Consider the following 14,652-nt stretch of genomic DNA (forward strand, 5'->3'; position numbering starts at 1 on the left):
CAGGGAGGTAACTCCACACCCCATATTCCCTCCTCATGGGCTCCTCATTCCAACCTTCTTCTTGCTTTAGGAATCACCCGGACCTCCAGCGGGAGACTTCGGAGGCTCAGCGACCAGACAAGCCCAAGTAAGTGTGGGAATTCCTCTCTTTTGAACCTCCTCATCCAGTTTAAACCAAACCAAACCAAAAACAACAACAACAACAAAAAAAAACCCCAGGAAAAATAGAGGGAATGCAGGAGGTGACACTCACAAATCACATGTTCTGCCATGGTTTGAAAGGCAAATCTTGCTGCTGATCAGTGCAGAGCTCTCTATGCTGGGGAAGAAAGCAGTACATGGAAAAAACAGAGTGAGCTGTGTGTATATATATATATATATATATATATATTTAAACATATTTTTAAAAGCCCAACAAACTATGAAAAGAGAGAGAATATAAAATATTCCTTACTGTATAATGGGTCCAGAGACAATAATTACCAAGCTCCAACCCAATTCAACACAGGGCAACAGAAAGCAGGACTGGCCTGTGGTTGGAATCCACTTCAGTCATTAGTAGCTCTTTTGGACTCTCCTTAGCTATTATTTTTTATTGGATGTGCAGATTTATGGATTATAAGTGCTTGTGGCTAAATGTGCAGCCCTAATTGCAGCTTAATGTTTTGGAAGCTGCTTCTGGTTCAGAAGGAAGCAGGTGGGAGGGTTTGTTTTTCTTGCAGAAGGTGTTTCCCAGCCTCAGGAAAGCGGAATTCCCAGTGCTTGGGAGTACCTGAGGCTGTGTGCTCTGTTTGTTTGTGCTGGGGCTGCCCAGGGACTGTCCCTGCTGGTTGTCTGCAAGTGAAAAATGTCACTGTTTTCACCTCAAATACTCCAAGGGAAGCTGAGGCAGCCCAGATTTGGGCTTTTCTTTCTGGTAGCCCTTTTTGCTGGCTGTATCAGCCCCTCTGAGGAGCCTGTGCTGCTCCCTGGTTCAGACCCCTGTGGGAAGCAGTGTGTCTCCATATCCAGGTGCTTTCTGCATCCCAGACATTATTCTTTGTTAGCAGGTGCTTTGTTGCCACTGAAATGTCCCTTCGTGTTTCCTTCTCTGCTACCACACAGTCCTGTGGTAATTACAGTCCTACCTGCAAATTTCAACAGGATGGACAGAGATAATTCTTGTCACATTTGGTTTTTCCCTTTAATAGCTATTGGTGTTTCTATTTTGTACGTGGGGAAAATGGAGCAGCAGAGAACCTGAAAGCTTCTGTGAGAATCCTACAACGCTTTGGGTTGGAAGGGAGAATCCTACAATGCCTGTGAGAATCCTACAATGCTTTGGGTTGGAAGGGACCTTAAAGACCATCTAATTCCAGCCTGGATGACCTCCCCTTGCCGTTGCTGCCTCGTTTTCTCTGCTCCCTGTCCCCCCAACCCCACTCACCTCTTCAGCACCCTGCTCTGACCACACTTAGTTCAGCTTTCATCCTCTCCTGTCCCCGTGGTCTCTCTGCCACTCAGTTGCTCCCTCCAGGCTCGATTTGCTGCTTCAATGCATCCTCTCAGCCTTCACATCCTGCCTCAAATCCCAGATGGACTTATCAAAACAGCTTTTCCCAGCTTTTCCCTCGGCGTGGGTGGCAGCAGAAAGCCACCCTGGGGGTGCCTTCCTGGAGCAGTGGCTTCAGTGCTTTGCTGGAAGCAGCCACCAGCACATGTGGGACGGGGATTAGTCAGGGATGGCTGCTTGAACGTGCACTTGAACACCCTGGGAGCTGGGACACTGCCTGCCTGGCCCTGCTGAGCACAGGACAGCTCTTTATGGCACAGGAGAGGGTGGCACGCTGTGACATTGCTGTGACATTGCTGTGACACTGCCCTGCCGCTGGCATCTGGAGCTCCACGGCCTTGCACCATCACCATCGTCAGTGGGAGGATGGAATGATGGTCAGAGCACCCCAAACTGATGTCAAAGTGGCAGCAAAAATGCACTGAGTGATGATTATTGGGGAGTCGTGGTGTTGTGGGGGGGTTAAAGCCTCATGACAGCAAGAGGCCAGGAGGACTGAGCTGCATTTTGGAGCTGAGGCTTCAAAACCCAGCCACCAGCACAGAGCTGGCAGCTGGGAGCTGCAGTGGGTGTTTATCTTGTGCATGTGCACAAACAAAGCTGCTGCTCAGCCCTGGCACCGCCTGCTCTCGTGTGCAGACAGGACAGAAGGGGGAATTGGTGCAGCTCCAAAGGGAGATGGGCTGTAGGGAATCCACATTGACAGACACAGCACATTTGTTCAAGCTTGTTTTCCTTAGACTCTAATTATATACTTTTCCACTTTTCTGGTGAGAGACCTTGTAAATTTTAATTTTTCTTTTTTTCCAAGTTAAAAAAAATCAAATGAACAGTTCAGTCCTTCAGTTTACTTTGCAGTAAATATTTATGGCTCCATATAACTGCAGCTCAATTTCCCCTTGTTTCAGGTCCAAATTTTCCCCTCTGCACATCTGGCCTTGCACCCAGAAGCTTTTATTCCTGTAAAAGTTAAATTGGGGTTGGGATGACTGAGCAGTGGTTGCAAGTGAAGCGTTGCAGAAGGGATTTGGTTGCTTTGGGCTCTTTGCCACCCTAAACAAAGGAAGGGGTGACGTGCATTTCCACAGCCACCAACTCCTGGGATGCAGAGAGCTCCACAGGCATCCACATGCTGCCTTGGGGTGTGCAGTGAGGGTAGGAACCTGCAGAGATGATGATGACCTCTTTTGGAATGTTTATGTGCCACTCAGATTCCCTTGCCCCTCTGGGAGTGGTGGTGTGGTGCTGGCATCCAACAGCGCTCAGCCCCAGGGCTGTGGGGCTGTGGGGCTGCTGTGGTTTAAACCTGCAGGGCAGTGCCAGGTAAGCCCCTGGGGTGGGATTCAAGTCCCTCTCCAGCTCTCCTGGAGCCCCTTCAAGCACTGGAAGGGGCTCTGATATCTCCTTGGAGCCTTCTCCAGGTCACCCCCCTGTTGCTATTGGGTATGAAACGAGTACACAGAAGCTTGGTGAGTTCAAGAGAGAAAAAGAGCAAATTTTATTTCTGACCTCGTAATATATAGAATTCCAAAAGTGACAGTGGGTTGGAGGATGAAATTGCCACCTCTCCAACCCCACTGGTGAAACTAACAGTCCATCAATTCTCTCTTCTCACAAAGAAAAATGTAAAACAACCATTATTTACATGAACAGTGTGTGAGAAACTCCAGTAGAAATATGGAACCATTATCAGAAGGCTGAAGAAGTTTTATGAGAACTTTAAAACTTTCAAAAGAACTATAAAAGAAAACTTAAACACTTTTAAAAATCAGGGCAACAACCCCCATCTCTCTCCAGAGCAGAGGGGCTCCAGCCCTTGGTGCATCTCTGGCCTCTCTCCTGCTCTTCACACCCTTCTTGTGCTGATGGCCCCAGAGCTGGAGGCAGCTCTGCAGGAAGGGATCTCAGGAGGGTGGAACAGAGGGGCAGAATCTCCTCCTTGACCTGCTGCTCACAATCCTCGCACTGCAGCCCAGGACACGTTTGGCTTTCTGGGCCAGCAGTGCACCTTGCTGGGTTTTATGGACTCATCAACCAACACCCCAACCCCCCAAGGAATAGTCTTGATCCCTTCTCTGCCCAGCCTGTGCTTGGGATTGCCCTGACCCATGTTCAGAACACTGCCCTTGGCCCTGCTGAGCATCCTGAGGGTCCCATGGGCCCACCCAGCCTGCCCAGGTCCCTCTGGCTGCTGTCCCACCCCTCCAGTGCGGAGTGCACCAGTTGGGAATGGCATGTCAGGGAACTTACTCCCACCTCAATTTCCTACAACTGTACCTGATGAATTGGAAGCAGAGAAATATTTGCTGACATTTGCTGTGTGGAGCAGTGGTGTGTTCACAACTCAGCCAAAAAAGAGCCCGGAGCAGTTGGAGTGGAAGGAACAGAGATCGTGTTCCTCTCGGGCAGCCAGCTGTGCTCTACTTTGATTTGTTTCCAGCCTACAACTCAGTTTTTGCTAAAGAGGAAGGAACTTCCCTGGCAAGGGTAACACAAGGAAAGGGTCCATGAAAAGGCAGATTAGTGATTTAGCTAAACCAGCATATTTTCCCCGTGTAGGTGAAGGCAGGGGGGACGATGCCTTCCAGCACTGCTCTGGCCCAGTGCTGTTTGTGCCTCAGGTGCTTTGTTCAGGAGAGGTCCCAAAGGGGTGGGAGGGGAGCAGGTGCCTCAGCTTTCCTGTTTCACAGCCTTTGTGTGGCTGTGACACTGCATGGAGCAGGGGCAGCCTGCCAGGGCCAGGGCAGGCAGGGCTTTTCCACCCAAAAAGAGAGAGCACAGCCCCGCTTCTGCCTCGTCAGCAGCTGGCTGAGGATCAGCCACAGCTTGTCCCGGTGCTTTTTGGAAGTGCAGGGCATAATTTGGAGAGGCAGGAAGTCAAGGCCAGCTCTCTGGGTTTGTTAGAAAGGGGCACTCACTGGGACCTTTGCTGGAGCAGCTTGTTTTGTACTGTCTAAATGCTTCTCCTGGGTAGAAGGGGGAGGGACTCCCATCCAGATGTTGTTTGCACCAGCTCAAGCCCCTCGTTCACCCATCATGTTGATGGTAGCCCAGGTAGCTGGGCCAGAAGCCACAGTGGGTGGAGCAATGTGGGCTGGGGATGCAGGAGAGGTGAGCTGGTTCAAAGGTGCAGATTGTGGTTTGAGCCTGGAAGCTCTAGGACCCCACTGAGCCCACTGTCACTGCCCTGCCACACTGTCCAGGGCACCCCAGAGGTCTCTGGCATGAAGAAGGAGAAAAAGGACAAGACACACCCAATTTCCTCCATCTTGTCCCCTTTGGACCCCTTATCTAGAATCCTAAAATTTTACTTTTGCACCCGTGCCACACTTAATTATTACTTATATCAAACACTCAGAGCTTGTAATTCACCCTGTAAGATTGAAAACTCTTTTCCATGGACAGAGATCACAGACAGTGTCTCTGGGGGCTCTGTCCAGGGGGGTTCCTGACCCCTGCCAGGGTCCCAGGCCTGCCAGGGCAGCCAGAGGGAAGCTCTGGATTCCCATGGTTATGTCAACAGTTCTTGCTGTTTCCATCCCTTGACTTGGTACCTTGCCCTGAGGACCATCTCCTCTCTCTGTGCCTGCAGTCTGTGAGAGGACAAGTGTAGAAAGTGCTTTCTGTGGGGCTGTGGGTTAAGCAGAGCAGAGATAAACCAAAGGGATGTCCGGAGCCGGGGGCTCCCCGCTGGAGCGTGCTTGATGGCTGTTACATAAGCAAATCCAGAGTGCTGCACAAACCATTAGGTGTGAGGGGTTTGTCCTCAGGGGAGTGCTGTCACAACTGTCACAGCTCTGCAGCTCAGACGTGGGCACTGCCACTCGCAGCACAGCCCTCCATGTGTCAGTGTGGCAAACTGAGCTTGGCAACCTCCTGCGAGCCTCGGTCCAGCCCTTCAGCTCGTCCTGCATCTGTCTGGAGCTTCCTGCTGGCGTCCTGGTGACAGTAAAAGGGTTTTAAAATAATGAGATTTAGGGTTAACAGGAAAAATAAGCTTAGTAGGCCTTGGAAAGATAAATACCTTTAGCACATGGACAAATAGTACTGTACTATGTAGCTAGTACATGATAATTTATATAATTGTTAGATGTGACGACTGTTTAGTAATTAAATTTAATTACTGTTTAATCAGAAAGAATAATCGTGTGAAACTGTGGTCATGGACCTAAGAAAGATCACTATAAACTCATGTCAATGTATACAATAGAACAATGTAAGTTTAATAATTAATGTGTAAGTTATATAACGATAGAGTATAAAATACTTTCAGCTCGAAAGCCGTGTCGGAGTCAGATTTGGGTTTGTACCCCTGATTCCCAGAGCTGTCAATAAAAGCACCTGCATGGAATCACATCCTGTGATTCTGTGTGTTCCTGAACACTGACACTGGGATCCAGGTGGGAGTGCAGCACTCCGGGACGCACAGTGTGCTCTGTGCTGCCAGCATCTCCTTGGTGTGTGGTGAAACCTCCTCAAGCTGCACCAGGGGTGCTTTAGATTAGATATCAGGAAAAATTTCCTCACTGGGAGGGTGGTCTGGCATTGGAAGAGGCTGCCCAAGGAAATGTGGAATTACCATCCCTGAAAATGTTCAGAAGTCGTGTGGGTGTGGTTTGGGGGTGAACACAGCTAATGGTTTGACTCAATGAACCCCTGGGGTTTTTTATTCTGCTGTGATTCTGTGTTTGATTTTTTATTCTTATTCTGCTGTGATTCTGCACCAAGGTGCCTTTTGCTGTGGTGGAGCAGCTGAGGGGTTAACTGGAGCCTGTGGCTGCAGCCTGGTGGCTCTGGATGTGTCCTTAGATGAGGTCATAGGAATTTCTTGGGGCAGCCTCTGTTCCCCTTTGTGTGAGGCAGCAGAGGGTCGCCCAGCTGTGCAGCCCTCCTGCCACAGTGTCCCCACCATCCCCTCGGGCTCCCTGGGGACAAACCCTGCCTGGACACGTGTCCCTTCTCAAAAACTAGGAAAAATTGAGAATTCCCAGCCCTGGACCATGAGAGTCACTGGAAACACACCTCTGAAGGGAGCAAACCCCCATGTTGATATCACCAGCACGGGGTACCCCTCTCTCAGTCACAGGCACCCCATTATTTACCTTTTAGTGCTTTGTGAGCACTGCTTCAGAAACGCACGACTGCACCTTTAAAGTGAATCCATTAAAATTTGCATGAGTGCTTCAGGTCTGAATGAGAGCAGCTACCTGGAGGTTTTGTGCATTTCAAGTTCAATTGCATTAAGCATAGTTTGGGTTCACTTCCCTGAGTGCCTCCTGGTGATCTGCCCTGCAAGGAATGGTGCTTTTTGTCCTTCCCACCCACCTGGGTCTTGATGGGTTAAAGTCTGGAGGCTCAAAGGAGCGCTGCCCCCATCCCTTCTTCCTTTCTATTCATCTTCTTCCTTTCTCCATCCTTCCCTGGGGTTTTGCCCTTCCTCTCCAGCCTCAGGAGCTTGGCCATGGGGCTGCTTGGTGGAGGCAGTGCAGTGGGGTTTGTGCTCCACGGGGCTGTGCAGCTGCCCCGTGTCCTTGCTTTGTGTTCAGCACCTTTGAGATCTGAGGCAGGAAACGTGGTTTGAGCCTGTCAATGGGAAAACATTGCTCATTGTCCCCTGCAGTGCCTTGGGTTCTGGCAGCAGGAACGTGCAGAGCTCTGCTAGCAAATCGTGAATGAGCGTGTTATAAATGAAAATTTGTCCAGCCAAATTAATATGAAAAAATAAAATATTTATTTTGCAATCCAATTCTATCTAGCCAGCCACAAGGAAAGAACAGAGCCGAGCCCGGGGTCGGCCCTGGGTGTGCAACAAGGAGTCAGCCTCAGCAGAGGTTTTCCTCCATGCCCACACACCTCCATCCTGGCACAAGCGGTTTTTATAGGGAAAATTCTGCCTGAGGCCAAGATTTCAGCAATCAGTCTTTTCTTCTATTCAGAGTCCATATGTTAATAAGATTTTCTTTTTTGGTGCTGAGGGAGAACAATTCAGTGTCACGAGTTGTTGAATCCCTTGATGAAATTTACTGGAACGCTGCATTCACATGGATCTGCCCGAGGATTTCCATGAGATCCATCCTGGGTCATTCACACGATGATCAGCGCCTGGGCTCCCCGTATCTCCCCAGACATGGCCCATCCCCATCTCCTGGCCGAGCCACATCCTTTTACTTGTAAATTGGGTTCTAATATACACCAGGTCTCGCTTGTGAGGGTGGGGGAACTCCTAATACAAACGTGTATACTCCAACAAATATTCAATATCACATATATCATACTAGAAATGGCATGAATTATATCTGCTACACATAACAAGCAGGATTTGGGAAGGAATCTGAACTCCTCTGCACAGGGAGTACCAGGCTGGGGGAGAGACACATCAGAGAGAACCTTCCCAAAGGACTGGGCTGTCCTGGGGCTGCCTCCCACCGTCTCCATCCTCTTGGGGATGTGCAGGGCTTGCACACCCTGGGGATGCTGCCTGGGGGCTGGGCTGACCCCACCGCTGGGTGCTGGCTGTGTTCCTCCCTCTGCTTTGGGGACGCTGATAGTGCATCTGCTGCCGAACGGGACAAATCCTCAATGTTGGAAAGTGATAACAACATCAGGCCAGGCTGTGCAAAGGTTTCATCTGTGCCTGGAGTCTTCCTGTGGAGGTTTATTCATCCAGCTGGGCAATAACCTGTCCTTCTGCCCATGGCATGAGAGCAGTGCCAGCCTGTGTCACAGCTGTCACACTTGGGTTTTTCCGTGTGAACTTGTGAGATTTTTGGGGCAAAAACTGTCACTTGGATGATGCAGATCACACAAGGGTCCTGTCAGCACACCTGGCCCGTGGAACAGCTGTGCCTTCCCTCCCAGCATTGCCTTGGCAGGGGGGTTGAGTGGTTTCTTTGCCAGCTCTGGGGATGGAGGCTGTGCCCTTGCATCTGGGTGATCAAGGGAAATATAGGTTGGATATTAGGAAAAAAAAAATTTACAGAAAGGTGATAAAGTTCTGGAATGGCTGCCTGGGGAGGTGGGGGAGTCCCCATCCCTGGGTGTGTTTAACCAGCCTGGAGGTGGCACTGGGTGCCAGGGTTGAGTTGAGGTGTTGGGGCTGGTTGGACTCGATGATGTTGAAGGTCTCTTCCAACCCAGTGATTCTGTGATTATCAGCAGGAATCGGTGTCGGATGGCTCGGGAGGGCGGTGCAGGCTGCTGGGGCAGTGGGCAGTGTCCCCGCTGCCTGCCCGGGCCGGCGGCCAAGTGGAAGTTTCCGTGTGGACCAGCCCGCACATCCCTCCATCCCTCCGGGCACCTCCACCAGCAAAATCCGCTCTCAAATCCCACCTCAACTCCACCGCCACACCGGGGAGAGGAACGAGAAGCAGGAGAGACTTTCACTCCCGCTTCTGGCAGGTTGGGAAATCCTGCTGGGAAATCCTTGCCGCTGCCAGGGAAGCCCCCGAGGGATGCGCAGGAGCGGAGCCGGGTCCCCCCTGGTAGCAGCAGCAGCAGCAGCCCCGTGATGCTGAGCTGGGAATGAAGTCAGCCTTCATCAGCCGAATAGTTTATGCATGAATCGAAACTTCAGACCCGGCAAAAAAAAAAAAAAAAAAAAAAAAAAAAAAAAAAAAAAAAAAAAAAAGCGGGGGGAGCGTGCGGGATCTGCGCTCTTTTAAAATGCTGGAGCCAAGGAAGGAGGAGGGGATAGAGGAAATAGCAGGAAAATAAGACTGGGGAAGTGGGGAGAGATTTGAGAAGCTGGATGAGTTGCTCGCTCTGTTATTGTGGGGAGCCAAGCTCCTTAAGCATCTCCTGGTGGATATTAAGAGGGAGCTGTGGAGGCTGGAGCGTTCCCCTGGACACTCTCACGCTGTAGCTTTAAGGCTGTTTTACAGAGGACTCGGGATTTCCAGTTTTCCTGCGCCTGGTGGAGTATTTCAGAGAGTTACAGGATTTTTCGGGTCATGTACCCTCTTTTCCTTTCTTCTTCCTCCTTTCTCTTTCTCTCTTACTCTTCTTTTTCATTTCAAAGAGACAAAGCTACTTCAGTTTGGAGCACAAACATATGATCAGCACATGGAAATGTGGTAATTTGGATGCATTCAAGATTGCAACAGATTGAAGAAATTAGACCAGACAAAGAGCTTTTTTTGGAAGAGGAGGAGGAGGAGGCAAGGCAAGGAGGGAGGGAGAGTGGGGGAAAGAAGGGGACGCCACCGAAAAAAGGGACGGCCGTGACACGCGGATGCTAAATATATCCCGTAGTAATGGAGAGGGACCGGATTTCAGGTAGGCTATTGATATTTTAATATGTTACATTCTGCCCCTGCCCTCCTACCTTTCCAGCAGCTTCTGTACTTTGAGGAGAGGAACAGCCCTGCTCCGGGTGGAATTCAGCCGATTCCTTTATTTATTTCCTTTTTTTTTTTTTTTTTTCCCCTGCAATGCTTCCCTTCTGCATTTTTTCTTTTTTTTTTTTTTTTTTTTTTTTCTTCCCATCCTCCTGAGCCCTGAGACAGACGGTGATTCCAGCAGAAGCCGGGAGGGGGGCGAAGGGGGGAGAGGAAAAGAAGCAGGGTGGGGGAAGAAGAAACTGCTTTCTAGGTCTGGATTTCATTTGAGTGCCTCTCTCCCCCCCCTCTCCGCTCCCATGTGCCGCACGGCGCTGGGGGGATGAATGCTGAGCCTGTGAGCTCAGAGCTGCGAGCCGGGCAGAGGGAGGAAAATCACCGAGCTCTTGGCATGGAGACACGCTTCTGCTCGGAAGGTTGGCTCCTGGCTGGGTGTGGGGTGTGTGTGTGTGTTGTGGCGGAGCTTTTCCTGCTTGCCAAAGGGTTTTTGCCCTCCCAGTCCTGCTTGGATGGGCAGGAGCTGCCTGCTTGTTCCTGTTTCTGCTGGGCTTCACCTTACGTGGGGGGAGAGGCTGGAGGGGGGCAGGCAGGGCAATGAATAATTCAATTTAATTCCCCGCTCTGCCCGCAATTCCCGCCCAGTGGTTGATGTCTGAGCGCTTCCCAGAGCTGCTCCCAGCTCCGGGGAGCTGCTGGGGATGCTGTGGGTGCCTGTGGCTGTTCGATTCTGGTGGCAGGGACATGGGACAAGGCTGCACGGTGTCCCCCTCTGAGCAGGGAAGCTGAGGGAAGGGTGTCTGTGCCCAGGCTGGGTGTCCCTCCTCCGTGGCACCCCAGGGCGCAGCCCGGCTCACCCTGCTGGGCACCGAGCCTCTCGTCCTGGGCGTTCCCTGCTGGGCATCGGCGCTGGGAATGAAACCACAGCGGGCAGAGGAAGCGCTGAGGCCAGGGTGGAGCGGAGCTGTGGCCAGGGAAGGCTGTTCCCACGGCTGGTCCCTTCCAGAGCCACCGGGCAGGGATGTGCTGAGAGCACCCGCTGGCCCTGGGTCAGGATTTACCTGCGGGAGCATCCTGCGCTCCTCTTCAGAGTGCGGGTGGCACCTTCCCATCCCTCTGGCCATCTCTCCTGCTTGCTCTGAGCCACTTCAAAGCATTCCTGAGAGCTGCCTGCAGCTCAGAGCCGGGTGGGTGCTTCAGCAGCTTGGGGCTGGAGAGCCTGTGCCACCGGGCAGGGACGGCAGAGGGTGGCAGGGGGGTTGAGTCCATCCGTGGTGCAGTTCTGGGGACACTTTCTTCTCACAGAGGTGCTGGGCAGCTCTGCAAAATGTGGCTGGGGAGAAAGGGGACTGCCTGGTGGTGTGATCCAGGGATTTTTGTTTTGAAGGAGCACCAAAGGTGGGGATCTCTGAGCCCTCAGGCTGTTGGTTGTGCGAGGAGAACTGAGCCCTGGTGCCTGGGCTGGCTGACACTGCTCCCAGAGCATCTTTGTGCAAAGGTGCAGGAGCTCTTGCTAATGCCCTGAAGCAATATTTGCAAAAAACAATGTCCAAGTGCATCTGGAACTGGTTTTCCACTGGTTTTCCCTGCTGTGAGCAGGGATGCAGGGAAGGCATGTGGCTGTGCCTGGTGAGCTGGGCCAGGTGTACATAAATGTGGTGTGTGCCCTCACCTGAGGAGGCTGCCAGGATGATGAGCACAACCTCTCTGCCCTCACTCAAACGCTGTGTGGCACCTTGGAAAGGTGCAGACCATCCTGGTGGTGTTTGTGAGACGTGACTTTGGCATGAAAAAGGGATGGGGAAATGGATGGCCTGAAGGTCTGGTCTCTGATCTGCTCCACAGGTCCCTGCTTGAAGGGGTCAGCGCAGGCAGGCAAAGCTGCTCACCCGGGGCAGTGGAGGGAATGACAAACCATGTGTGGCAAAACTGTTCTTGAAGAGATTCTGGGCACAGAAGTGACAAATAATGGTTGGAATCAATGATTTTAGGCGTCTTTTCCAGCCTAAGTGGTTCTGATATCACCAGGCTGTGCTGCTGACTCTCAGATCCACGGCCCAGAGGGTGCACAGGGAGAGCTCAGCCCACCCTGGCCCTGCTGATGTGCTCTGAGGGTGCCAGGGGCCGTGGGCTCTGGCACTGCTGGAGGGAGCAGAGCTCAGTCACAGCCAGCAGCATGTGGGTCATGCCTGGGTGACTAACTGGGAGATTATTTGGATGAAAGCAGATCCGTGCCACGCTGGGGGCCACGTCCCAGTCACTGCTCTGGCCCGAAATATGCTTTTAATTAGTCCTGTGGGTGGGAAGAGATGACTCCTGAGCCGAGTGTGGGGCTGCTGGATGGGATGAGGGCACTCCAGGGCGGGTGGGATCTGGGTCTGGCCTCTTCTTTGAGGTCTGTTTTCCCACAGCTGCTGGCTGGGCTTGTCCCCTGGGGTGTCCTCTGTGCAGAGAGAGCTCGGGCTTTCCTCCCAGAGCCGTGTCCCTGACCCAGGGTCCATCCCAAACACCCTGAGCTGCAGGAGGAGGCATGGGGGGTGCGAGGTGAGGCTGCAGGGCTGTGCCAGGCTCGGTGCCAGCTGTGGGGCAGCGAGGGGCTGCCTGCTTTGTAGCAAGGTGCCAGTCTCAAGGGACGCCTGGGGGTGCTGGCAGAAGAAACACAAGCTCACAGGACCTGTTTGCCTCTTCTAATCCAGTTAACTCATTTCTCACACGTTTCTGAAAGCCATGAAAGCATGAAAAGCACTCGCTGTAAATGGGTTTGTGTCAGGTTTTGGGGTGGGAGCTGTGCTCTGGGCTCTGTCCCTCCGTGCCAGGTTGCGCTGGTGGCAGTGGCCTGGAGATGGCTCTCCTGTCCTTCCCTTTGCCGAGCTCGGATCTCTCTGCAGAGTTTTCATTGCCAATGCCAAGGGGCCTCTTGCCTCTTCTTAGAAGAAAAGGAAGGGTCTGCAGCTCCCTGAGCAGAGGGGTTTGGTTTCTGCCCTGGTGGGGTGAGAGGATGGGTGCAGCACCGACGTGTGATCTCCCGCTGAAATTCCTCATGTCACCTTTGAAATTGCACTGGGCAAGCTCATTTGGAGAGTTAATGGTGATGATGAATATGTGATCATAACACCTGGCTGCAGTGAGTGGCATGTGTTGGGCAGAGCCAGGGGGCTGGAGGCGCATAGAAAGATGATAAAGGGTTAATTAACCCATTGGTGATCACTCTGAGCCTTTCAGTTACATCCACTACAGGTGTGTTTATGTGCAATATTCTTAGTTTGGCATGGTTTTATCCATTATCCTGAGCAGCAGGGGCTGCTCAAAGATGCAAAACATCTTTGATATTCTCAGAGCTGCCTGGGAGGCACTGCATGCTGAACTGAGAAGGAGCAAAGGAGAGCAGGGTGCTGTTTGTGATTGCTGGAGGTGTGAGGGGATGCACTCGTTCCTTCATTTCTTTTAATAAAAGTTAATCTTCTAAAGGTGTGTGCCAGGGCAGAGGGGTTGAGGTTGCTTCTGATGACTTCAGCTATCTTTGCTGTCTCAGGTTTCTCGCTGTCCCTAGGAAATGGCAGATAAAAGCCTGGCATTATTTGCTAGACATTTTCCTTTTTCTTTTGGTTTGCAGCACACCACACATGGGACACCAGGCTGTGCATTTACACACGGTTCCACCTCCTGCCAGATCCCCCTGCACTCGCCCAGCCCTGGCACTCAGGGACACCTTCCCATATGTCCTTAACCCTTTGTCTGCTGTCAGTGTCCCACTGCTCGTGTCCCATCTCTTGCTGCGGTGCCCTGCAAAAACCACCTGTACCTTCACCCTACATGTTCTGAAGCAACCTGTGGCAGCTGCAGGTCCTGTCTCAGTGAGTAGAAGGTCTCTCAGGGAAGGGTCTGGGTTTTTTGGGGCTCTGGAGCTGCCTCTGCAGGCTCTGTGTCCATGGAGAGCTCCGTGGCCAGCAGACGCATCCCTGCAGTTGTCTGAGGCATGTCAAGATATGAAGCATGATCCATTTCCTGATGTCTGCTCTTAAATCTGCTGGAAATTCTGCTCATCTCCATTAAATATGGTCCCACTGTGGGGCACAACTCATCTCTGGCCTGACAGCTCAGGTAACGCTCCTCGACACCGCTCTGCTGCACTTGGCCAGCCCCAGGGCTGGAGCTCCTCTGCAGATTTTTTACTTTGCTGGATGACTTGGAGCCTCCAAGAAAGGCGATTCCCATGCTGCTGGGGTGAGGGAGGACATTTCTCATGCGAGTCAGGGCTCTTCCAAAGTCCAGCATACCATAATGCTGAGTAGAAGCAAGTACGTAGTTAGGGAAGTATGTCTGGGTCAACACATGTCTTGTTTTGCCTTAATGATCTCAGAAGCACAATATCTGTGTCCTGTTGGCTTTTCCATGCAGCATTTGCAGCTGTAACTTGTGGACAGAGGGATTTGTTAGAGAGGAGTGCTGTGTTGGGCTCAGGGCTCTCTGGCATCCCCATGTTAGGAGCAGTAAATGTAGGGAAAATTCCTTGTTCTGCCCCTGATGTTCCGTAAGGCCTCAGGAAAAGGGGTTTGTGCTGCCATTCCCCTTTATTTTGGGTGAGGCTCTGGTGTTTGGGTTTCTGCTGAAGCTCCCTGGCAGTGAAGGGGTTGCAGAATTGCAGCTGGGAGCTGGGAGCTGTTCTGACACTGCAGTGAGGAGAATCCCCAGCACAGGGTTGTGGGTGGGATCTGGGGCTGTTCCACGTGGGCTGTGAGTGCTTGGTGGCTGCTCTGGACAGCTGAT

At 52.0% G+C, this 14,652-nt stretch overlaps 1 protein-coding gene across 4 annotated transcripts in view; it reads left to right on the plus strand.

The window, feature by feature from the left end:
* SEPTIN9 (septin 9) overlaps positions 1-14,652 on the plus strand; it is a 126,130-nt gene that overhangs the window by 19,457 nt on the left and 92,021 nt on the right. Inside the window, exon 3 of one of the 4 annotated variants that reach the window (XM_030287064.4) lies at positions 71-127. The exons of 1 other annotated variant lie outside the window; for it this stretch is intronic. In XM_030287064.4, coding sequence (XP_030142924.4) covers positions 71-127 — 57 coding nt within the window. Of the gene's footprint in view, positions 1-70; positions 128-9,227; positions 9,827-10,173; positions 10,305-14,652 lie in introns of those variants that run through there. 2 more of the 4 variants (XM_030287066.4, XM_030287063.4) reach the window with 2 other exon arrangements.

Source organism: Taeniopygia guttata, chromosome 18 (genome assembly GCF_048771995.1).
Source record: "Taeniopygia guttata chromosome 18, bTaeGut7.mat, whole genome shotgun sequence".
Taxonomy (NCBI): domain Eukaryota; kingdom Metazoa; phylum Chordata; class Aves; order Passeriformes; family Estrildidae; genus Taeniopygia; species Taeniopygia guttata.